This window comes from Oryx dammah, unplaced genomic scaffold (assembly GCF_014754425.2).
Source record: "Oryx dammah isolate SB20612 unplaced genomic scaffold, SCBI_Odam_1.1 HiC_scaffold_18, whole genome shotgun sequence".
Taxonomy (NCBI): Eukaryota; Metazoa; Chordata; class Mammalia; order Artiodactyla; family Bovidae; genus Oryx; species Oryx dammah.
Genome location: NW_024070202.1, coordinates 50,150,564 through 50,174,608, shown reverse-complemented (window position 1 = coordinate 50,174,608; position 24,045 = coordinate 50,150,564). Strand labels below are relative to the sequence as shown.

The following is a 24,045-nucleotide window of genomic DNA, read 5'->3' as shown; positions in this document are numbered from 1 at the left end:
CACATGCTAATTTTCTTGTTTCCATGGTTGTGTCCCAAGACAATCTCCCTGTTTGTAGGAAATATACACTGAAATACTGGGGGGCCATGGGGACAACAAGCTGACAACTCACTCTCAAGAGACTCAGGGGAAAAATGGCTATGGACTAACTTTTTCTGTAAGTGTGAAGTAATTTCAAAATAAAATTGTACATTTGGAGAAAAAAACCCTTATCCTGATTCTCAAACACATATAATTGTCGAAGCTGCCCCATGTGATAACTTCCTCTGGAATGAATCTTCCACAGCAGATCCTTGGAAGGACACTCCTGTAAAGCAGTCCCATTCAATCCCACAGTATACAAGGAGGCTCCACGGAGAGGACAGCCTTCTGAGTTTGGAGCCAAAGTATAGAAAGGCAGCCCATCTCATCTCTACCCATTAACACAAGCTTTGGTGGAAAGGTGAAATAAGAGATGTATCTGAATTTATCTACACAAAGGGACAAGTTGAAAAATAAATTTAGAATTTATGTCAAGTTATTGCATCTTGCAAGAAAAAAGAATCAGCCGAATGTAATAAAAGTACAAGTGGTGTTCTCATGGTATTGTATAATTTTATTTGTATCTAGTTTTTAAGAAGCCCTAAATATTATTTAGTATCAATACTGTAGATATCATTAAAATCAAATTAAAAGATGAAAAGCACTGATATTCCAAGAAGGAAAGGAACTTGTGGGGGTGAAGCCAGGATTAGAAGCCATGTTTGGCATCCCACGACTGTCTAAATGGATGTCCACATGCTTTCTATTACACTAGGTGGTTTTCTCTAAGAATAGAGAAGAGAAACAATATTCTGTTCTCCAAAAAGTAAAATGCTCTGTAAAATCTGAGACAAGGATGGAACTAATCAGAATTTGTATAAGATAAAGTGGATACTTGTCACTCCATTTAAGACATACTTTTCATCCTTTAGTGAAAAAAAAAAAAAAGAAATCCTCAAACATGTGGGATTGGTAGTTGAATAGTCCTCTAAGATACATTTCTAACTTACCAGTGTATATCCTCTCAATGCCACTCTGCTCCCTTTGTATCAATAGCTTCATTAATTCCAATTCCCAATCTACCATTTTGTAAATAGGAACAGTAAGTTACTGGTAGTCTAACAAAATTCATTCAGTATCTACACTGCTTCTCCCATGAAGTTCTCTATGTTACTGAAATACAAAATAATCTTGCCTTTCCTGCAGTCTTCCAAATGTAATACTTGTGAGTTTACCGGAAAAAACAGTTGGAAACAGAAAACAAAATAGTATCAATTACTAGTATTTCCCATTCTCTGCTAAGGCTTGTCTTATCTGAAGCTTGTAAAGTTATTTATCTTTTCCATCATCTCAGGGAGAAGAAAGCCTGGAAAATCCTAGTCATTCCACAGTAACTATCAGTGGGATTTTCCATAACTATCTGAATGCAAAATAAAAATCTTAAGAAGTTGATCCAATTCTAAAACTTACTTCTCAACTTACTAATAAATATGAAGAGACAACCCATCCATATTTTCTTCAAATCGTATCTGGTTTCTTGGCCAGACTGCTAGTACCTGAAAAAGTTTCAGAGTTTGTTCCAACAAATCTACATTTAAAAGCTTAAAAATGCATCTGTGCACTAACCATTTTTTTCTGCATCTGACTTAGGGCCAGAGATGGGACTGTAAGATAAAACCTTGCCAAGAAGAAAGAGGAGTAAAATTGCCTTCTAAAAGCTAAACTGTGAGATTAACACTTGACGGATCAGGGCAAGTGTAAAGAAATGAGAAATCACCACATGGACTCAGGGAACAAAAGTCAATATCTGGTAATAAACCATAATGGGAGAGAATGTGAAAAAGGACATGAATATATATGTAAAACTGAATCACCTTTCTGTACCCAGAAACCCGCACATTGTAAATCAACTATACTTCAATTTAAAAAGTAAAGAAAGAAATCACCACATGGGGACAAAAAAGCTTTGAGGCCAGCAAGATTTGGCTGTGACCTCAGTGAGGCTATAATATACACATCTGAAGACTCTACTAATTGATCATGGAGTTACAGAAAAAGAAAGGTTGCTAAGACAACCTGAGCAATACCTGCCCAGGCTTTGTGCAGAGTGAAGGGGGTCTGGACCAGCAGTGTTGGGATAGCATAGGATCAGGGACTTCTATGCTTCTAACTTCTCTAGTGAAAATGATGCATTGCTTAATCTTAGCCTGATTCCGCTGGGCTGGCCTCTTATGTATGATGGAAAGCTCAACATTGAGCACACAGCCCAGCCTAAAGCAGGCAGTCATTAGACTCCATGAATTTGCTCCAACTCTTCGCTCATAGCCTCCTGATTAGAATTTGGCTCTCTACATAGTTCTGCCTACAGGGAGAGAATGACCTAGTCAGATTTGAGAATTCTGGCCCCCATGCCAGCTACAGCACTCACTGAGATATACAGTGCCACACTTGAGCTTGTTCATTCTCAGCCAGCTCCCAAAGAGAGGGCCCTGGAGGGTGCCGCAAGGTCAAGTTTCTGAGCTCATGGGGCTGGCAGCGAGTCTCTGGGCTATGGTAAATTTACCGGGATGGTGAAGATGGTGGTGGCCAGAGGGACAGTTGTGGCCACACCTTCTGCATTGCACTGTGTGCTGTACATCATTGAACTCATTTCATCCCCACAGCAAAGCAATACATTAGGCATTAGTAGCATTCCCATCTAGTAACCCAAAGACCTGCATTAGAAATTGGAATTCAGAGGCAGATTTATCTGACTCTAAAGCCTAATCCCTTAAATCATGAAAATCCTACCTCTGGGAGGTGGGGGGATGAACCCTATCTTCCTTTCCTTCTCCTGGCCTCACTCCACTGTGTCAGCAGTGTGCTTTTGGGCCATCCTGTTACAGATCAGGGTTCTTGGCCTCTTTAATCAATAGAAACTGATCAGAGGCCAGACAAGAAATTCAAGCAAGGCTTTATAGGAGCCACTGCTGCAGTGGAGGGGTCGAGGGGAACAAGAACAAACGGATCCCCAAGGGGAGCAAGCTTGTTCCTTACACAGGATGAGGGTAGGGTGTATCCAGGGGTTGGGTTGCAGGGGGATGGCTTAGGTGGTTTGTCCACCCCTTAATCAGTGGTGTTTTGTACAGGGGAATGCACATAATCAGCTGCTTTTGCTCCAGGCTCTTTCAAATGTGGCAGTTGGGTTTTGGGGTCTCTTTGTATCCTTTATCCAGAATTCACCCTAATTGTGCATGCACAGGGTTATTTTTAGCCCCATATAGTTTCTTTGTATTTTGTTGCTGGAGGAGAAGTATGTCCATATGTGAGCACTGCAGCATAGGGTCCCAGGTCCCAGGTCTGTCTCAATCCTAGTCCATCTTTGACATGGACTCATCTGTAAGCCACCACTATACAAGGCTTCAGGACAGTGCACACGAAGAGCAGTACTTGACCCTTCTTCAGAAGTGCAGAAGCCAAATCCCGTCTCAGCAAACAACATCACCATCTACTCAATGCCGTCAGTACCATTAGCTTTCACAAGCCAGGACTGACTTCCCCCCACCACCACCCTGCAGCATACCATCTAATACTCTGCACCTCCTTCAATAAGCCTCTTCAGTATCCTTAAAATTTCTCAAATGTCCACTTCTCACCATCACATTGCCACACCCCATCTTCCACCTGGATCTCTCTACAAACATCTCCTAGGTCATGTTTCAGCTTCTTCTCTTGTTCTTCTTTATTCTCAACCATTCATCCAGTGCTCTTTAAAAAACCCAGCCATGGCATTCCACTGTTTAAATATCCTTCCCTGGATCCCCAACCTCCCTCCATACTCCATGCTTCAGTCTAACAGTGATTGGCCTGCAGTTCTTGGAATATTCTCAGCCTTGCCTGTGGCAGGATGTCCCAGAATACACCTGGATGGATCCTCCTGCATCAGTCTTCCCTCCACACCCACTTCCCCCTAATGGTCACCCCGTCCAGGGATTTGGGGGCTCACTCCTGTCCCACCTCCTCCAGGAAGCACCTCCAGGTTAGGTGCTTGTCTGGGGTGCTCTCAAGTCCAGCTCATCCCTTACCCCACTATATGGGAATTCTTCCTTATATGATTCCACCCCCAGACCATGACCTCCCTGAAACCCACTCTGATTATACAAAATGACTGACACACAAAAAATGCAGACTGAATGAATAAGTAAACAAACAAGAGCCCAGTATATCATAGATATCAGAATCCACTCAGCTTTCTCCAGTCCTAGCTCTAGATCTGAGAAAGTTATCTAATCTCCCTTGACCCCAGATTTCTCTGCTTGTAAAATGGAGATCATAAAACCTGCATTGTCCAGTAGTTGTGATTTTTAAACTAAATAATATGGTATGTGGAACATTTTCAGGACCATGCCTGGTGCATAACAAGTACTCAAATGCTGGATTTTGCTATTATTAATACAAAGTTCTTTGAGACTTAACAGAAAACATTCATCTTCTTGAAAGAGAAAAGATACTCCCAATACCCCATGATGACTCGGCTACTCCAGGCCTCCTCAGCACTTGTAGTTTACAATCATGTACATTCATTACAATCATTTGCATTCTCAAATATTTTGCTTTGAACAATTCTTGCATTTGCATACTGTCTTCAAGATGCCTAATACTTCAACAAACACTTTTAGGTGAAATGATATCAAATTTTCTCCACATTTTACTGCCCACTGAGCCTTAAACTGTGGACATTCACATGGCACCTCCTAATTATGCCAGCTCCATATGAGAGGCCAGCATAACCCTTGGAGGAACACACAGAGAGAAACAGGAATGAGGCAGAAGGAACTGACAGGTGGCGATCCCAAAATAGAAATCAAGTTATAATGGGGTCAGAACAAACTGCAGTCTCAGGAAAGAGGGTGTCCTTTGTCAGATGCAGAAAGGTGAATAATCACGCCAGTGGTTAAAAAGCATTGTAGCATAACCTCTCTGTGGAATATTGTGCAGCCATTAAAAATAGGTAGGGGCCAACTATTAAAATGGCAAATAACAACAGGTAAGAGATCATGTTCTGTAAAAAAAAAAGATACAAACATACAGGCTTTTTAATCACCGAATGTAAAACTTGCTTAAAAGAAATTTTAAGGGAGTAGACTAAAATTTCAACGGTTGTGACAGTTCTTTTAACTGATCCCTCACACGTTTGGTTGAGTTGTCATATTCCTTTAAAAAGAAAAAAAAAAAACTCATAAAATATGTATTCGTCGTGTCTCCCTCACAGATATCTCCTGAAAAAGCTGAGATAGTGCAGAAGACACGCCCTAGGCTGAAGGGGGCACCAGGAGTCAGGAGGCTGACTCAGCAGCCTTTGAATGTGGGCGAACCAGGGCCTGGGGGCGCCACTTTTCTTCACCGGCCACTGCCCTGCGAGGTCTCACTAAGTGCCCGCCAGCAGGCCACCCCCAGTGTGCCAGCCCGACACCCAGCCCCCAACTCTGCTGTTCCCAAGAGATCCTCTCCGCGAAGTTTATCTTTGATGGGAGGAAGGCGACGCGAGCTGCTGGAAACCCCGCGCTCCGGCGCAGCTCCCTCGACCTCGCCCTCCCCGGGCCGCCCTGGCCTCGCTCTCCGCGCCCCGCGTACCTCTTGCAGGGGATCAGCGCCTTCCTCTCGTCCAGCACCCGCACGCGCTGGTTGAGCCCGTCGTAAGAGAGCAGGGCGCGACTGTAGCGCCCGGTGCTCTGCCGGTACAGCACCTGGCGCCCCTCCCACTGCTGCGGCGCCTGGCAAGGGCGCTGAGCCCCCAGGGAGCCCCTAGCCCCTGCCCCGGCCCCCGGCGCCGCCGTCCCCACGCCGCAGAGGCAGCCCAGCGCGCAGACCCAGAGGCCGCCCAGCAGCCAAGCGTCCAGGGACCCTCGGGCCACGCGGAGGGGAGCTAGCCCAGGCATCGCCTTCTGCCGCGGCCGCAGTCCCCAGAGAGCCAGCCCGCGCCCAAGGGGGCGCTGAGCAACCCAGGCACTCAGCGGGGCTTTCTCCAACTGTGCCCGAAGGCGATCTTGGCCAAGTTGCTGCTGGTCACGGCGGCGGCCTTTCCAGCTGTTGGGATCAGGATGCGCAAGGCCTGGGAGCCGGGATCGGCCACGGGAAAGCTTCCGTGAATCGTGTGAGAGCTGTTTCTGCCTGGGCCGCTGCCCGCGGCCGCTACTGTTTCCACTTGCTCTCTGCTGCCAACAGGAAATGCAGTGGCAGTGGTGCCACTAGCATCCTGAAGGGGTATCCGCGTTTTAAGGGGGGTGGGGTGGTGGAATGAGAAGGAAAGTGTTTTTCTGCTAAGTTGAGTATTCAGCAGATAACAAACAATGGAGGACAAACTCAAACACAAGATCAAGAAAGCTGGATCAGTGCACTTGCTGTACCCCCACATAACCCTGTCCCTTTATCAAACTGTTTTTGTTGCTGTTCAGTCGCCACCTCATGTCCAGCTCTTTGTGACCCTCTGGATTGCAGCACATCAGGCTTCCCTGTCCTTCATTGGAGTTTGCTCAAATATATGTCCATTGAGTCAGTGATGCCATCCAACCATCTCAACCTCTGTAGCCCCCTTCTCCTCTTGCCCTCAATCTTTCCCAAGACAGGGTCTTTTTCTAAAAACTCGGCTCTTCATATCAGGTGCCCAAAGTATTGGAGCTTCAGCTTCACAGCATCAATCCTTCCAATGAATATTTAGGGTTGATTTCCTTTAGGATTGACTGGTTTGATCTCCTTGCAGTCCGAGGGGCTCTTAAGAGTCTTCTCCAAAACCACAGTTCAAAAGCATCAATTTGTCAGTCCTCAGCTGTCTTTATGGTCTCTCATATCTCACAAACACGACTATTGGAAAAACCATAGCTTTGACTATATGGACCTTTGTTGGCAAAGTGATGTCTCTGCTTTTAAATATGCTAATAGGTTTGTCATAGCTTCTCTTGCAAGAAGCAAGCATCTTTTAATTACGTGGCTGCAGACACTGTCCGCAGAGATTTTGGAGCCCAAGAAAACAAAATCTGTCACTATTTCCACTTTTTCCTCATCTATTTGCCATGAAGTGATGGGATCAGATGCCACGATCTTAGTTTTTTGAATGTTGAGTTTTAAGCCAGCTTTTTTTACTATCCTCTTTCACCTTCATCGAGAGGCTCTTTTGTTACCCATCTGCATATCTGAGGTTGTTGATATTTCTTCTAGCAATCTTGATTCCAGCTTGTGATTCATCCAGTCCACCATTTCACATGATGTACTCTCAGTTCAGTTCAGTTCAGTCGCTCAGTCATGTCTGACTCTTCGCGACCCCATGAATCTCAGCACGCCAGGCCTCCCTGTCCATCACCAACTCCCGGAGTTCACTTAGACTCATGTCCGTTGAGTCAGTGATGCCATCCAGTCATCTCATCCTCGGTCGTCCCCTTCTCCTCCTGCCCCCAATCCCTCCCAGCATCAAAGTCTTTTCCAATGAGTCAACTCTGCACATGAGGTGGCCAAAGTACTGCAGTTTCAGCTTTAGCATCATTCCTTCCAAAGAAATCCCAGGGCTGATCTCCTTCAGAATGGACTGGTTGGATCTCCTTGCAGTCCAAGGGACTCTCAAGAGTCTTCTCCAACACCACAGTTCAAACGCATCAATTCTTCAGTGCTCAGCCTTCTTCACAATCCAACTCTCACATCCATACATGACCACAGGAAAAACCATAGCCTTGACTAGACAGACCTTAGTCAGCAAAGTAATATCTCTGCTTTTGAATATGCTATCTAGGTTGGTCATAACTTTTCTTCCAAGGAATAAGCGTCTTTTAATTTCATGGCTGCAGTCACCATCTGCAGTGATTTTGGAGCCCAAAAAAAACTGTTTGCACTGTTTCCCCATCTATTTCCCATGAAGTGATGGGACCAGATGCCATGATCTTCGTTTTCTGCATGTTGAGCTTTAAGCCAACTTTTTCACTCTCCTCTTTCACTTTCATCAAGAGGCTTTGTAGCTCCTCTTCACTTTCTGCCATAAGGGTGGTGTCATCTGCATATCTGAGGTTATTGATATTTCTCCCAGCAATCTTGATTCCAGCTTGTGTTTCTTCCAGTCCAGCGTTTCTCATGATGGACTCTGCATATAAGTTAAATAAGCAGGGTGACAATATACAGCCTTGACGTACTCCTTTTCCTACTTGGAACCAGTCTGTTGTTCCATGTCCAGTTCTAACTGTTGCTTCCTGACCTGCGTACAGATTTCTCAAGAGGCAGGTCAGGTGGTCTGGTATTCCCATCTCTCTCAGAATTTTCCACAGTTTATCGTGATCCACACAGTCAAAGGCTTTGGCATAGTCAATAAAGCAGAAATAGATGTTTTTCTGGAACTCTCTTTCTTTTTCGGTGATCCAGCGGATATTGGCAATTTGATCTCTGGTTCCTCTGCCTTCTCTAAAACCAGCTTGAACATCAGGGAGTTCACAGTTCATGTATTGCTGAAGCGTGGCTTGGAGAATTTTGAGCATTACTTTACTAGCGTGTGAGATGAGTGCAACTGTGCGGTAGTTTGAGCATTCTTTGGCATTGCCTTTCTTTGGGATTGATGTACTCTACATATAAGTTAAATAAGCAGGATGACAATATATAGCCTTGACATACTCCTTTCCCAGTTTTGAACCAGTCCATTGTTCCATGTCCAGTTCTAACTGTTGCTTCTTGATCTGCATACAGGCTTCTCAGGAGACAGGTACAGTGGTCTGATAGTCCCATCTCTTTAAGAATTTTCCAGTTTGTTGTGATCCACACAGTCAAAGTTTTAGCATAGTCAATGAAGCAGACGGAGAAGGCAATGGCACCCCACTCCAGTACTCTTGCCTGGCAAATCCCATGGATGGAGGAGCCTGGAAGGCTGCAGTCCATGGGGTCGCTGAAGGTTGGACACGACTGAGCAACTTCACTTTCACTTTTCACTTTCATGCATTGGAGAAGGAAATGGCAACCCACTCCAGTGTTCTTGCCTGGAGAATCCCAGGGACGGGAGAGCCTGGTGGGCTACCGTCTATGGGGTTGCACAGAGTTGGACACGACTGAAGCAACTTAGCAGCATGAAGCAGAAGTAGATGTTTTTCTGGAGTTGTCTTGCTTTTTCTATGATACAATTTGATCTCTGGTTCCTCTCTCTTTTCTAAATCCAGCATGTACATCTTGAAGTTCTGAGTTCACTTACTACTGAAGACTAGCTTGAAGGATTTTGAGTGTAATCTTGCTAACATGTGAAATGAGTGCAATTGTACAGTAAGTAGTTTGAACATTCTTTGACATTGCCTTTCTTTGGAACGGGAATGAAAACTGACCTTTTCCAGTCCTGTGGCCATGGCTGAGTTTATCAAAATTACCACCTGCTAACTCCAAATTAAAAGTGTAAAAAAGGGTATTTTCCTGAAGAAATGACATCAGTCATTCATTATGGCCATTTGGCAGCCAGTAGAGAGCCTGTGGGACTAGACACTATAGGGATTAGTCTAGACCCTAGACACTGTGGGACTAGACACTATGCCTTTTCTCTTGGGCTGAGGACTCAGGAACATGCCTGGTGGCCACATCTGCAGTGAGACCCATCACCTCATCCATCACCTGACAGTACCACAGACCTACACGTTGGTGGCTGGAAGTTTAGGGTCATTAACAACAACGTTAACTGGGTTTATGGTTTATGTCTGTGTAAGGTTAGAATCTGTAGTATGGACTCAAGATAAAAAGCAACTATTTAAAAAACAAAAGGTGAGGGTGGGATGATTTGAGAGAATAGCATTGAAACGTGTATATTATCATATGTGAAATAGATGACCAGTCCAGGTTCGATGCATGTGACAGGATACTCAGGGCTGGTGCACGAGGATGACCCTGAAGGATGGGATGGGGAGGGAGGTGGGAGGGGCGTTCAGGATGGGGAACACATATACACCCATGGCTGATTCATGTCAATGTATGGCAAAAAACCACTACAATATTGTAAAGTAATTAGCCTCCAATTAAAATAATAAGTTAATTTTTTAAAAAAACAAAAACAAAAAAACACCTTGTTTTCAAAGTTTATATAGTCTTTTCACCTGATCTGCTTTTCAAGGATGAGGAAGAGTGAGGCAGGTGAACGTGGGAGAGAGCATTCCTGGATGAGAGACAGATGCGAGGCAAGAGGAAATGAGTGTGATTTGGGGGTTCAAGTATGAGGCATCACTCGGGGCCTTGAAAATCCTTTTAAGGATTTATTATTAATTCCAAAGTTTTGGAGCCAACCATAAATGTAAAGCTAGGGAGAGTGTCATCAGGTAGAAGTCTTAGGAAGCTCCCCCAGGTCAGTGTGGAGAATGGCAGGGCAAGGCAGAAGGCAAGGGGAGGAGGAAGATGCTGTCACAATCTAGACAAGAGCTACTATCTGAGTTAACACCTTGGTAGTAGCAATGCAGAGGATAGAAGAGTTGGGAACTAGAGAAAAGGACAGACTTGGAGGAAGACCACTTCCTCTGAGTGGTTTGGATCACTGAAAGTTCAGTCCTGAGTGACAGAAGATGAATTCAGTTTAGGATTGGCTGATTTTGTGATGACTGTGGGATATACAGATGGAAATACCCAGGGGACAATTGGATAAACATTTCCAGAGACCAGCAGGCTTGCATGTGTGCCTGCTAAGTCACTTCAGGCATGTCCGACTCTATGTGACCCTATGGACTATAGCCTGCCAGGCTCCTCTGTCCATGGAGTTCTCCAGGCAAGAATACTGCAGTGGGTTGCTATTTCCCACTACAGAAGATCTTCCTGATCCAGGGATCAAACCCACGTCTCTTATGTCTCCTGCAGGCAGGCAGGTTATTTATTACTAGGGCCATCTGGGAAGCCCAGCAGGCCTAGGGGTCTGGATTTGGAAGCCATTGGCATTTAGTTGGTCACTGAACCCAGAAAGCACAGTAGAAGAGTGGTTTTCCACTCATGGTGATTTTGTCTCCCAGGGGACAGTTGGCAATATCTAGAGACGTTTTTGACTATTACAGTGGGATAGAGGGCAAGCCGCCCCTGGCATCTAGTGGGAGGAGACCAAAGACACTACTAAATTACCCACAATGTGCAAGACAACCCTCCCCACCCCAGCTCCCATGGCTCACTCAAAAAAGAATTATGCAGCGCTTTTGACACTAGGGCTGAGATTGAGACAACCTGGAGCAGTGGGGAGTGTAGAGAGTGAGAAGAGGGCTGAGGATGGAGCCCTAGAGAACTCCCAACATTGAAAGGATGGGCAGGGAAGCAGGCCCTGGAGGAGACTGAAGAGGAGCCACCAGAGAGAAGCCAATGACCAGGGGAACTTCCCCAGTTACATGAGATTTTGGCAAATCAGTGTCAAGTATGGGGTAATGGATTGAGTGCTAAAAGCCAGGCAAGAAGAGGGAGGCTGGTTGTCACACTCTCCAGATGAATTCCTCAATGCTGCCACCCTCTCCTAGGAAAAGTATCAACAGACCTAATCAGGTAAGCAAGGAGCTTTATGGAGAAGGGTTCTCAGTTTTCCCCCTCCCTTTCTTAAAGGACATTCCATCTGAGAACATCAAGGAAATACTTGAAATGTCGTGACTTGGTACTTGCAGAGCTAAACTAATGCAGCAGGTTCAAACTAGCTATAGAAGTCTGAGTCCTCCCCAAGTTTGCCCTCCTCAGCTGATTCTTAAGAAAAGGGCAGGGAGCCCAATTCATTCTCAAAACTGTATCTTCCCTGGTAGGAACTTGGGCTGAAACTCATTTTCACTAAACCAGGGTTTAGACCTACTAGAATCTAATACTGAAAACAGCTTGAGATCTCATCTGGGCTATCCTGTTTGCTTGCTATTTCACTAGCCTGCACTGGCATTTGAAGCTTGGTTTTCTACAGAAAAAAAGATACCTCTCTAGATGGGTCTTGCTGTATTTGGTTACTCTGGGCTTCCCATAAATAAAACTAGACTCCTTGAGTGAATCCTGAAATATGTTTGTCTCATTTACCTTTTCAACTAGCCATGTTTGATTCATGTACCCAGAAAAAATAAATAAGGTAATGCATTTACACATCAAGTGCATTGTACATGCTCAGTAAACATCAGCTGTGCTTTTCCCTTATTGGGCTATTGTAATCCTCAGTCCCACTGAGAGTCAAAACTAAACTAATTCTGTTATCTAAGCTTTGGAGAGAAAATCAATGTCTGTCTTAAGTTCAGATTTCCAACTAAACCATGAAGATTACCATTCAGATAACATGCTTTCATATTCTAATGCCCTAAGAAAATATACCAAAAATCTTACTGCTTGCAAATCAGTGTATACTTGGAACAATAAAGCCTCCCTTTTCTGGGGATGGCTGAGCCAGCAGTGGATTCTACTACCTGTTCCGAATAAAAATAAGATAAAAGAGAGAACAAAACATACATCGTTGATCTCCATGGTACACAGTTTCTTCATTTAAATAACAGTTTCCAAGTAAATCAAGATGTTAGACAGCTGGATTGGAAATCACTTGGCATAAAGGCGGAAAAAATCTTTCAGATTGTGATATCAAAGTTGTCTTGGCTTTCTGCTTTTGTTCAAGTTGAAAAGAGGAACAAGGAGTAGGAGAAATGTTAGACGGAGGACATTTCTCAAACTGGAAGATGCTGTGACACCTTCGGTCAGTTCTTTTCCTGGAGCAGGTACAGCTCAAAGGCCATTCTGGAAAAAAAAAAAAAAACCTGAGCCCAAAGTAATGTCTACTAGCCACGACAGTTAATCACAAAAACAAATTCTATACAACTCAGGGCCGGGAGGGGGCGGTTTGCTTATATAATGTGTCCAACCTGTTCCAACTGCACTCTCCGGGTCCCACACTTCTCACCGCTCGGCGCTTCTCATGCCCCCTGCTGGAGAAAGCAAGTACGTTTAAGAGGTAAGAGCAGCAGAAGTTCCCGTTTCCCTCCAACTTCACAGTTGGGGAACCCAAAAGGCAGAGGGCGCAAAGTTCAGCTTTGATTCGAAAGACGGTCCTTCCCTCTCTTGAAATCGTATCTTGCACCTTCTTGGATCCGGTGTCCAAAACGACTGCCAGAGGCTCTTTTTCTTGGTTTGAAGAAAAAGGACTGGCCAGACTAAAAAGGAGGGACTTTGGGGGAATGCAGGATTCAAGCCCTGGGTTGCGGCCCGGAGGAGATGATGTCACCGCTTCTGCAAGAGAGGGCTGGGGGGTGGGGCGGCCGATGGGGAGCCCGCGCCGAGCCTGCAGCTGCCAAGGGAGCGTTCCGAGCCCACGTCAGGGGAAGTGTCGGGATAAATAGGTCCGGCAATGGCCGGGGTTGGCTGCGCTCGGAGCTGCCGGGCCGGGGACTGGAATTGTCAGGGCGGGTTCGCGTCGGGGAGGCTGAGGGCTGGCGCTGCTCGTGCCGCGCGCGCCGGACTGCGGATACCCCCGGCCGGCCCCAGAGGCCGCGCACTGCTGCCCACGGCAGTTTGGGGAGAGCACATCCCCTGTGTCCTAAAGGACCTCTTCCTTCGGGAAGGGAGAGAGAACGACTAGGGAGCGCCCATTCTGTCTACTGGGGTGGCGGCGCGGGAGGGCAGTACCATGCTCCTCTCCATCCTGACCGCGCTGTGCCTGTGGCTGCGCCTGGCGCTGGGCGTGCGCGGCGCGCCCTGCGAGGCGGTGCGCATCCCGATGTGCCGGCACATGCCCTGGAACATCACGCGGATGCCCAATCACCTGCACCACAGCACGCAGGAGAACGCCATCCTGGCCATCGAACAATACGAGGAGCTGGTGGACGTGAACTGCAGCGCGGTGCTGCGCTTCTTCCTCTGTGCCATGTACGCGCCCATCTGCACCCTGGAGTTCCTGCACGACCCCATTAAGCCGTGCAAGTCGGTGTGCCAGCGCGCGCGTGACGACTGCGAGCCCCTCATGAAGATGTACAACCACAGCTGGCCTGAGAGTCTGGCCTGCGATGAGCTGCCTGTCTACGACCGGGGTGTGTGCATCTCGCCTGAGGCCATCGTCACTGACCTCCCTGACGGTGAGACTCGGGGAAGGACCGAGGTGGGGGGTGGGGTTGAGGAGGCACTCTGGACTGTCACTGCCACGTGAGAACCCGACAGACACACCGACAGCTGCCAGTGGGTGGTCAGGCAGCCCCCCCGCCCCATTCTTCTTAGGCGAATTGGAGGAGGTGGGAAGGGCTGGTGACTTGACTTCTGGAAAAGTCTGCCTTCTCCATAGGAATTTCAGGAGCTAAAGAACACCATGCCCCCATAAAGAGGGATGGGCGATTTAGCTTAGATAGGTGACACTAGATAATTTTTTCTTTGTAGTAATAAAATAGTAATAGCAGTGACAGTTGGGTCTGAACCAGCTTTCAGCACTTTTTATATATCATTTAATAAATAAAACACTCCTACCAGGATTCTCCACTTAACTTTAGCTCTTGAAAGCTCTTTCTGAAAAAGCAGTACTAGTTGTCACTTCCCACCAGGAGTACAGTTTATAAATTTAGTTGCCCTGGAAAACTGTGATGTCTGTTTCATGGTCTTTGACCCAATGCCAGCGTCTGTGGCATCTTAGTTAACTCGTACTCAACCACCACTTCCTTCTTTTCTCTTTAGTCTTTTTGCTGCTTTTCTAGGAAGAAGAGGCAGGTTTAAATCCACTTCTTGAAATAAAACCTAAGAATATTTTTGCCTCCTTTTATCCCTGACTCAAGTTGCTACACATTTAAAGAAATTATGGTGTTGCTTTAGTGTAGCTTCTGAAGTTATACCTCAGAGCCTTGCCCAAAACGTGGAGGTGGAGAAGTAAAGTGAAGGGGGGAAATTTACACTCCTCTCTAATTCAGTTTTAGAAAAAAAAAACATTTATTGCTTTAATTATAGAAATGATACAGGGTTATGCTTCTTTGGGGGGTAGCTCTGGACTGTTTCTGCAAAATGTGAGGTGGGAATTGGGGACTATTTTGGTTATTTTGATTAGTGTAAACTGTCAACTTGGAAAATCAACATTTTAAAATAGATTTAGGAGGGAATGACGTAATTTATCCAGGTTGGATAAATGTTGGATAAATCCAGGTTGGCTGTATGTATGAACCAGTTGAAATGGATGTGCCTTCACTTCAGTTTGTTCTGGATAAGCAGTCTCAGCCATAAGTCTTCTTTCCTAAGCCCAAAGAGTCTATATGGAAGAAGTAGTTGACAATCACATATAATTTTTGCTGTTTAGGGTTTGTGTGTGTTTGTGCATGCTGCCATGTTAGTCAGCGTCTCCAGATGATTCCTTATTCCAGCTGGAATCACTGACCACACCCATGTGTCCCTGTGTGTTTTTCAGACGTTAAGTGGATAGACATCACTCCAGACATGATGGTACAGGAAAGGCCTCTTGACATTGACTGCAAACGCCTAAGCCCAGGTAAGTTCGTTAGCCTCAAGGCTCCATCTCTCTCTTCTTTCCAGAGTGACTTCTGAACCTTTTTTCAACATTCTGTCTTTTTTTGTCTTCTTTAGACCGGTGCAAGTGCAAAAAGGTGAAGCCAACCCTGGCAACGTATCTAAGCAAAAACTACAGTTACGGTAAATCATCTGCTGAATCCATTGGCTTGGGGACTTGGCACATGATACAGCCCGGTCTGCTAGTCATGAAGTGAAAAAACGGGTTGGTGATTTCTCTCAGTCTTGTGGGTCCTAGATGGCACAATAACAACTGTGAATATATCTTGCTTTTCTGGGTAAATCAAGTAAAAACTAAATTACCTGGGTGAAGGCAGTGCTGTGAATCAGATTATAAGTGTGACATCCTGATCCTAATTGTCCTATTTGTCCAGAAGTTCTGTCAGCCAGAACATCACCTCACTTCTCTCATGGTTTCACCACAGGGCCTTAGGGCAGCGGTGGGAGGGGACGGAAAAAAAAGTTTCACTGCTGTGGAAAGGATGGGTAAGTGATCTGTGGATTTGACCTGAGGCCCAGAGACCAAAGAATTAAGATGTGCACACATATCTTTTTACTTATAAAAACACTTTTTAAAAAACTGTGGGAATATGTTAATCACAAGGCCTATGGCTGTAAGTATTAGCACAGTTTAAATGCTCTCTTATTTGAAAGACCCAGTCGGCACTTTCTTCAGAGAATAAGTCAATCATGCTGTCTTGAATGTTTTCAGTGAATTTAATTCTAGTATCATAATTTTAAAGTAAATTTAAATAAAAATGTGTTCTTTTAAAATATCTTTTTGGGCTATTTCATGGGTTTTTTGTGTGTTTCTTAAATTATTTCTGTTGAAATAGTGGAAACTATTTGGGTAAAAATGTTTGTTTTATTTGGTAACTTAGTTTTCCATATTTCAAACTGAAATTTTATATCATAAGAACCTTTGTATTATACAACCCACATAAAAGCAGGAAGATCATGGCACTATAAAAGTCTGAAAAAATAACCTCTTATTTAGGTTGTCATATTTGAGAACCACACATAGCCAAAATGGGTAATTCAACCAAAAAAAAAAAAAGCAAAACACTGTCTTTTCTAGTAGCTTCTTGTTACTGTTTTTTAAACCTGTTATATGTAGATATCATCTTAATCTGACCCACTTAGCCCCTTTTCTGGCACCGTCCAGCCTCAGTTACTTAGTTGTCCAGTCTGAGTTTCACTGTCATACTGTTCTCTGAGGCATCATTGCTTCGTAACTACATTGACGATGAAACTATTTTCTATTTAAATTATTTAACTCCTTCATAAACCAGCTTCCTAGGATGGAACCAAGACAGATCCATCCTAGGCTGATTACACCACCATGGCAGGTGGTAATAGCAAGGGACCAAAGAAGTCAGCACTGCAAGCATGATCAGACGTAGTGACATTACCAGTCATCTGTAATAACAGTTCCACCTCTGCCCACCACAGACCCTGCTTTGGCAGTTTGGGAAATTAAAGAATTGGGAACAGTCATCTTCAGAGACTCCTTCCTACACGAGAATGTTAGGACTGTAATAACTTTCTCTGAAACAGTTCAAGCAGCAGATGGGTAATTGAACCACACAAACTTTCAGGTGCCTTCTGAATCTGAGAATATATGATTCTCACTTCAGATCATACAAGACAGAGTAGAAAGACAAAATAGTATTATTTCTACAAAATTTAGTCAAACTTCTATGTAACTAAATTTCCTTATGTTCCCTCCTGCCCCCCCCCCCCAAAAAAAAACCCTCATCATAGAATTATAGAATTTTAGGGCTGAGAAGGATCCATGGGATTCTGTATTGAAACTCTACCTGTAGCCCCATGTGGAGCAGTCACTGATCCAAAGACAGATCCCAGAGTAAGCCTGCTTGTGAATTTCCTTTTCTATCTTGCAGCATGATTCAGAACTTTTAAGACATTGTTGACAATATGGGAGGCCTTACATTTAGCATATGATTGTGTGGGCTTTTTTGCCTGCATTCGGGCAGCTTGGACATGACCATAATTACAGGAGTGATTCTTTAAGAGAGGCTCAGAGTTGGCAGGAATACACCCTCCATATTTCTCTCCAAAGCTTCGGCAACACTTAAATCGATTTTTCAATTGCAGTCATTCATGCGAAAATAAAAGCCGTGCAGAGGAGTGGCTGTCATGAAGTAACGACAGTGGTGGATGTGAAGGAGATCTTCAAGTCCTCGTCACCCATCCCTCGGACTCAAGTCCCTCTCATTACGAATTCTTCCTGCCAGTGTCCACACATCCTGCCTCATCAAGATGTTCTCATCATGTGTTACGAGTGGCGCTCACGGTAGGCACAGAGAGGCAGAAGAAAACTGCACACAGCTTAGGAAAACCATGAATCCCACTTAGAAGTCCTAGTTTGTTTGTTTGTTTGTTTGTTTAAAAAGCACTAGCTTTTAAAAAAAAATCAGCTTTAATAGATGGTTTGATTGGGATATCATATATCCTAAACATCAGTTAATTCTTCATAGAATTAAGGAAAAATGAAAATATGAGTATTTCAGTGGCCTCTTTAAAAAATCAATTTCAGAATTTATTACTTGATTTCAGAAACTTATAAGCAAATAAACTGAGTAAAACCAGTTCTTTTCAAATCAATCTTATTGTAGCAAATATTGAATTTTTAAGACCTTTTAAATAAATTATGAATCAAGAAACAATGGCCATTTGAAACCCAGTTCCACACTTAGTTTACATTTGTTTACTAGAGTATTATATAAACACATATACACACTCACACACATGTATTGTATACATCTCTCCAGCTGGGAGTGTGTCTCCTCACTTATCTTTCCATAACATCTTTTTATATATATCCTTACAACATAAGAAGTCCTTAAAATATAAAAATCAAACCCTTCAACACAGGTTCCAGAAAGAGCCCCATAACTTGCTTCACTTCATTTCTCCAGCAAAACTACTCATTTTTATTTAAAAAGTCTTCCTTTTGATTCTCTGCCATTAATAATGTTCCTATTCCTCCTGGATATACAGCTCACGATTCTATTTCTCCAAAAAACCACTTTTTGATACTGACTTCACTTGAATACTTTCTTATTCTTCAGTCTATCAGTACTTAGTACCATCTTCACACTTCTTTGTGCTCTTGGCTTTATAGCTGTTTTACTGCTTATATCTTATCTTTCTAAAGACATTGAATGAATGAACTTCGAATGACTGTTTCTGGGCTCATCTCCTCTATGATGCTTATATATGCTCCAGTACTAGAAGCAGCTCTGAGGATGTGCTGGATTGCTGAACAGGTGAATAGATAATACATGAGTTAAATAACAGCCTTTGTGTCATTTTCCCTGTTAGATTATAGATAGTGTAATTCTGATCAAAATCTAGTAAACATCTTTTGGATGATTGAGATTTATGTCTTCACAAATAATGCCAATGATCATTTGGAAGAATAAAGTGGTAAGGACATGTAAAGGAGATTTTGAAAATCGAAGGATGAGAGAAAATGTGCCTTATGTCATGAGCAAAGTTAGTATAAAGCTATACTTGTTCAAGTCATGTGGTGCAACAGTAGACATGTAGATAAATAAAGCAGAGAAGAAAATCTTGCAACAGATTATAATGCATGCAAGAACTTTTATGAAAGAGATGTGGCAAATCAATAGAAATTAAACTGTTGTTTAGTAAATGTTGCAAATAGCTTTACTTGGGAAAATAGTATGTATTTTCACTTTGTACTCAATAAATTTCAAATGGGGTAAAAAAGTAAATATTTTAAAATCTTAATCAAAAAAGATAAAGTTCAGTAAATAATTGTGTACTACCTGAAAAATAAAGTAGTCTGTAAACATAAAAGTAATGTAAGAAATTATGAGGGAAAATGTCACTGCACATATCTGATGACAATATCGTGCATATTAAAATCAAAAATCAAAAGAGAAAGACATGGACTTTCCTAGAGGTCCAGTGGTTAAGACTCCAGACTGCAGGGGGCATGGGTTCAATCCTTAGTCTGTAAACTAGGATCCTGCGTGCCAGGCAGCCAAAAACAATTTTCTTAGAAAGAGAAAGACAAAAAAAAATTACTGCAATGGGTATAACAAAAGATAGTGATGTTACTCTAAAAAAAGTAAGTATAAATTTACATCTAAATAAATATTTAAAACATTGACTACAATATAGAATTGCATGTACGAAGTCTATACAAAGTTCTAAAAGAAGTACAAATAGTAAATAAACATTAAAATATTTACCTCCTTAGTTTTCCAACCCAAATAAAAGCAAGATTCCATTCTTACCTAGTCTTAATGTTGGTGAATTAAATGACAGTTCAACCATTTTGAAAATAATTTAGCACTATGCATTGAAAACCTTAAGAAAAAAATACATATTCTTCAACCCCAGATTTCCACTTTCACAAATCCATCTTAAGGAAATAATTAGCCAGTGCACACTAGTGATATTCAGTGCAATGCTGATGATAATAGCTAAGCAAAAGGGAGGTTCAACTGTAGAGAATATATTAAATATATTAGTAGTTAAATATGTTATGGATATCCATAGTTATAGTTTATATAGTTAGGAAAGTTATATTTTTTAAATTTTTCAGGTATATAAGAAAATGCATAGAATGCTGAAAGGAAATATACAGTATGATCTAAATGTACAGTGTGATCTAATAAAATATGAAATATTAGTAAAATAAATACACTGAAAGAAAATATTAGTAAAATATAAATGGGGATTTGTGGGGCTAATGGTTATTGAAGAATTTTAGTTTTTACAATTTTTTGTATTTTATATTTTTGAACTGTATTTTTGAAATTTTAACTTTCATAATTAGCATTGCTTATTAAGATAAATTACTTTTTTCAGGATGATGCTTCTTGAAAATTGTTTAGTTGAAAAATGGAGAGACCAACTCAGTAAAAGATCCATAGTAAGTATAATTAGGAATTCATAAATATGGATTTAAATGCATGTATTTGGGAATTCTTCACATTCTTTCATCTCTAGGCTATCACGTGCTGTGCTTAGTCGCTCAGTTATGTCCGACTCTTCGTGACCCTGTGGACTGTAGCCCTTCAGGCTCCTCTGTTCGTGGGGATTCTCCAGGCAATAATACTGGAGTGGGTTGCCATACCTAGCTCCAGCTAGGCTATGATAGGAGCCAGCAACAGTAGCAGTATTTGTCTTTTGAATAGGTAATTAAGAGAATAACTTTTCTCATTTGGAGTTTTTATCATAAATTTCTCTTCAGTTTCAAAGGTGATTTGGTTGCATTCAATACTGATCTACTGCTTTTAACATTTCCAGATTAATTTTATTTATTGCTTTCTTTATTGTATTATATTCAATTTGTTTAGCAGACAGTCAGGTGCTTCAACAGAATTAATATCCAGTGGTATAAATACAGACATATATGGGTGTGAATATCTGCTTTTGAAATTCACACTGTCACTGTACAGAGAAGATTCTTTCCCTGTATTTAAGATAATTTCAAGACTTTTGTCAAAATAAATCATATACAAAAAGTAATACTTTTGTGGTCAAATCCATAATTTAATGGTAACATCATAGAAAAATTGGTCACTCAGTTAGAGGAGTTAGAATAATTTTCTGCCCAGAGATGTGAAATCATTCCAGAACTAAAGAAATCAGGTTATTGGTTTGGATTTTAAAAGCATCCCTTTTCCTTAAAATATGTTTAGATGTATGCAGGAGAGTTTGTGTTACCCAGTTCAGAAAAGATACTGCAACTGCCTATGTTCTCTTAGTTTGCAGGAATGAAAATTCTAGAGCAAGTGGAGAGTGTATATTAATACTGATTATGGAGAAGGTGGGCTTTCCAGGTGGCTCAGTGGTAGAGAGTCTGCCTGCCAGTTCAGGAGCCGCGGGAGACATGGGCTCAATCCCTGGGTGGGGAGGATCCCTGGAGGAGAAAATGGCAACCCACTCCAGTATTCTCGTCTGAAGAATCCCATGGACAGAGGAGCCTGGCGGGCTACAGTCCATGGGGTCACAAAAGGGTTGGGCGTGACTGAGCAACTGAGCGTGCTTGCATGCATGGAGAAGGTAGTTTCAACACAACCTCTTCTACTGAGTCCTTTTCTAAATAACAGGCCCAAACACTGCTGCTGCATCTAAGCTAAACACTCATGAGCTTCTCAGGAGCACACTTTGTCTTACTGAACAGAAAATTCTAGCAGAGTTGGTTATCTGGTTTCCAAGACTGCAGTAGATTAGAAGAATCAGTCTAGAAGGTAAGTCCACCTTGAAAACTGAGATTGTTGAGAGGAAAGAAAGCTTTCGAGAATCATAACTGGGTCATTCATCTTGGCAGCAAATACTCCAATACAGTATTAAGAATATGAAAATATCACCATGGTATAACAATACACAATAATAAGTTTATTGTTTTAAGACTAGAGTTGTGCCCTAGGAGGCTGGGGTGTGCCCTAGGACTGTGTTTTTCATTTCATTGTATTTTTGCTGCCTGACCTATGGTTGTGGTCTAATTTTTATACTCTATAATGAAAAGCAATGTCTATTCAAGTAGACTCTTTTTTTTTTCTTAGACATTTTCATATTTAAAGAGTAAATTCTTTTTCTATCATGGAATCTTGACTGTCTAGAATGGCATTTCTCATCAGCTCTGGGTAGCTAACACATGAGTGGATTACTAAATGTGGGTGGGGCTTCCATCTTCCTTCAGATGTAAGAGAGTTAGGTGAACCTGTAAGTGTGGTAAGAAACCCCAGCTTCCTAGTGAGGCTGGATCCACTTCTGCTTTTAGCCTTGGCAAAGCCTTTCAAGAATGATTGGCTGTATAGGAAAGTTGCATTACAGGGCCTATGGGAAAAATTGCATACATTAGGGCCTTCGCAGGAGGAGAAGGGGATGACAGAGGATGAGATGGTTGGATGGTAACACCAACTCAATGGGCATGAGTTTGAGCAAACTCCAGAAAATAGTGAAGGACAGAGAAACCTGGCATGCTGTAGTCCATGGAGTCATAGAGTTGGACATGACTGAGCAACTGGACAACAACAAAGGGCCTTAGGCTGTGGAGTCAGGCTGGTAAATTTGAATCCCAGCTCTGACTTTGTTGGCTCTGCAAATAACATCAGTATGCTTGTTTCCCGGTCATGACAATGGTGTCTACCTAGAAGGGCTGTTTCAGTGAAATAAATGCAAGTCAAGACATGACCATATATATCCAGTGCTTTCCAAAGCACCTGTTACAGGATACATGCTCAACATCACAGGGTAGAGTAGCTATGATAATCATGGATGTCATGATGAGTATATTACAGTGAAAACACACATTATTTTGGATGTTAGTTTAATAGCATGAAGAGGTGAGACATATTTGATGGTCACATGTACACATTGCCTCCCAGCAGTGGGAAGAGAGGCTGCAGGAACAGCAGAGGACAACCCAGGACAAGAAGCGAACAGCAGGGCGCACCAGTCGCAGTAACGCCCCGAAGCCCAAGGGGAAGCCACCTGCTCCCAAGCCAGCCAGCCCCAAGAAGAACATCAAAGCTAGGAGTGTTCCAAAGAGCACAAACCCCAAACGAGCATGAGCTAACTGCTTTCTGAAATGGGGACTTCCTCTCAGAGTGAGGCCAGGCATCACCCAGACAGCCTGTAGAAGGCCACACACGCCTCGCCTTAACAACCACAGTCCTCTTCATAGACACATCTTGCAGCATTTTTCTTAATGATATGCTTCAATTTTTCTTTTTAAGTCACTACAAACCATAGTGGTAGGTATGCCCTTTGGTATGGAAGGTATAAGAAAGCTGGTCAAATAAGCTTATTGTATTGAGAGTAAACTGTGTGCAGACTCTGTGAGAGCTCCACTAGGGCAAAGATGCTTTTGTTCTTACAATTTGACCTGATATGTGCATTGAAAAATAAATGCCATATTACAAACGAAACACCCAATTTTTTTTTACAATATGTTTTATTTCATTCGGTGGTTTGGATGTGAGCAGTGTTTCAAAATGTGATTGAAAATATAATGCTTCTAAAGAGGAAAGCGAGAGGAATGAATGTTTCAAAGATCTTTACTGTTTGCAGAAGAATTTTTGTGATCAAAGGGGATCTTTGAACAATCTAGAAAAGTAGGATATGAAAATCAGAATCAGTCTGGTTTTATGGTTTTTGTTTTTACAAAGACTTTCTGCTCTGTTTTCAGCTAGAAACCCTAAAAACTAAAACAACAGTATTGCTAAATGAATAAAAGGGAAAGGCAGACAGACAAAGTCTGGATCCTTGTTTTCTGGCTACCATGCCATAGTGGAGATGCTCTGGTTTCATATGCACATGTTTCTTACTAGCCCCTTTAAGCAGCACTGGAAACACTTTGTTTCTTCTCTATGATTCAGGTACCAATTAGTCATCCTCAAGCATCTTACACCTGCGGGAGTGATGCTCATCTCACTTCCCAGGACATCCCAGGTATCTTGATGCCCAGCCTCTCTGCTGATTGCTGGTGCCCCCAAGGGTGCCTTGGGCCTGAGGTAGGAGGGTCGGGATCCAAAACCCCTGGTCTTCAGCCTGCTGTGGCACCCT

At 42.8% G+C, this 24,045-nt stretch overlaps 2 protein-coding genes across 2 annotated transcripts in view; one reads left to right on the top strand and one right to left on the bottom strand.

The window, feature by feature from the left end:
* Nucleotides 1-6,232, bottom strand: part of EPDR1 (ependymin related 1) — a 33,434-nt gene extending 27,202 nt beyond the window's left edge. The window contains exon 1 of the mRNA XM_040260865.1: nt 5,635-6,232. Coding sequence (XP_040116799.1) covers nt 5,635-5,939 — 305 coding nt within the window. The 5' untranslated portion in view covers nt 5,940-6,232. The remainder of the gene's footprint in view (nt 1-5,634) is intronic.
* Nucleotides 6,233-13,189: 6,957 nt separating this feature from the next.
* SFRP4 (secreted frizzled related protein 4) lies at nt 13,190-23,731 on the top strand. Its single transcript, XM_040260864.1, has 6 exons — nt 13,190-14,045; nt 15,350-15,430; nt 15,526-15,591; nt 17,587-17,785; nt 20,338-20,401; nt 22,866-23,731. The coding sequence occupies exons 1-6, from the start codon at nt 13,601-13,603 to the stop codon at nt 23,049-23,051; spliced, it is 1,041 nt and encodes a 346-aa protein (XP_040116798.1). The 5' UTR covers nt 13,190-13,600; the 3' UTR covers nt 23,052-23,731.
* The last annotated feature ends 314 nt before the right edge of the window (nt 23,732-24,045 follow it).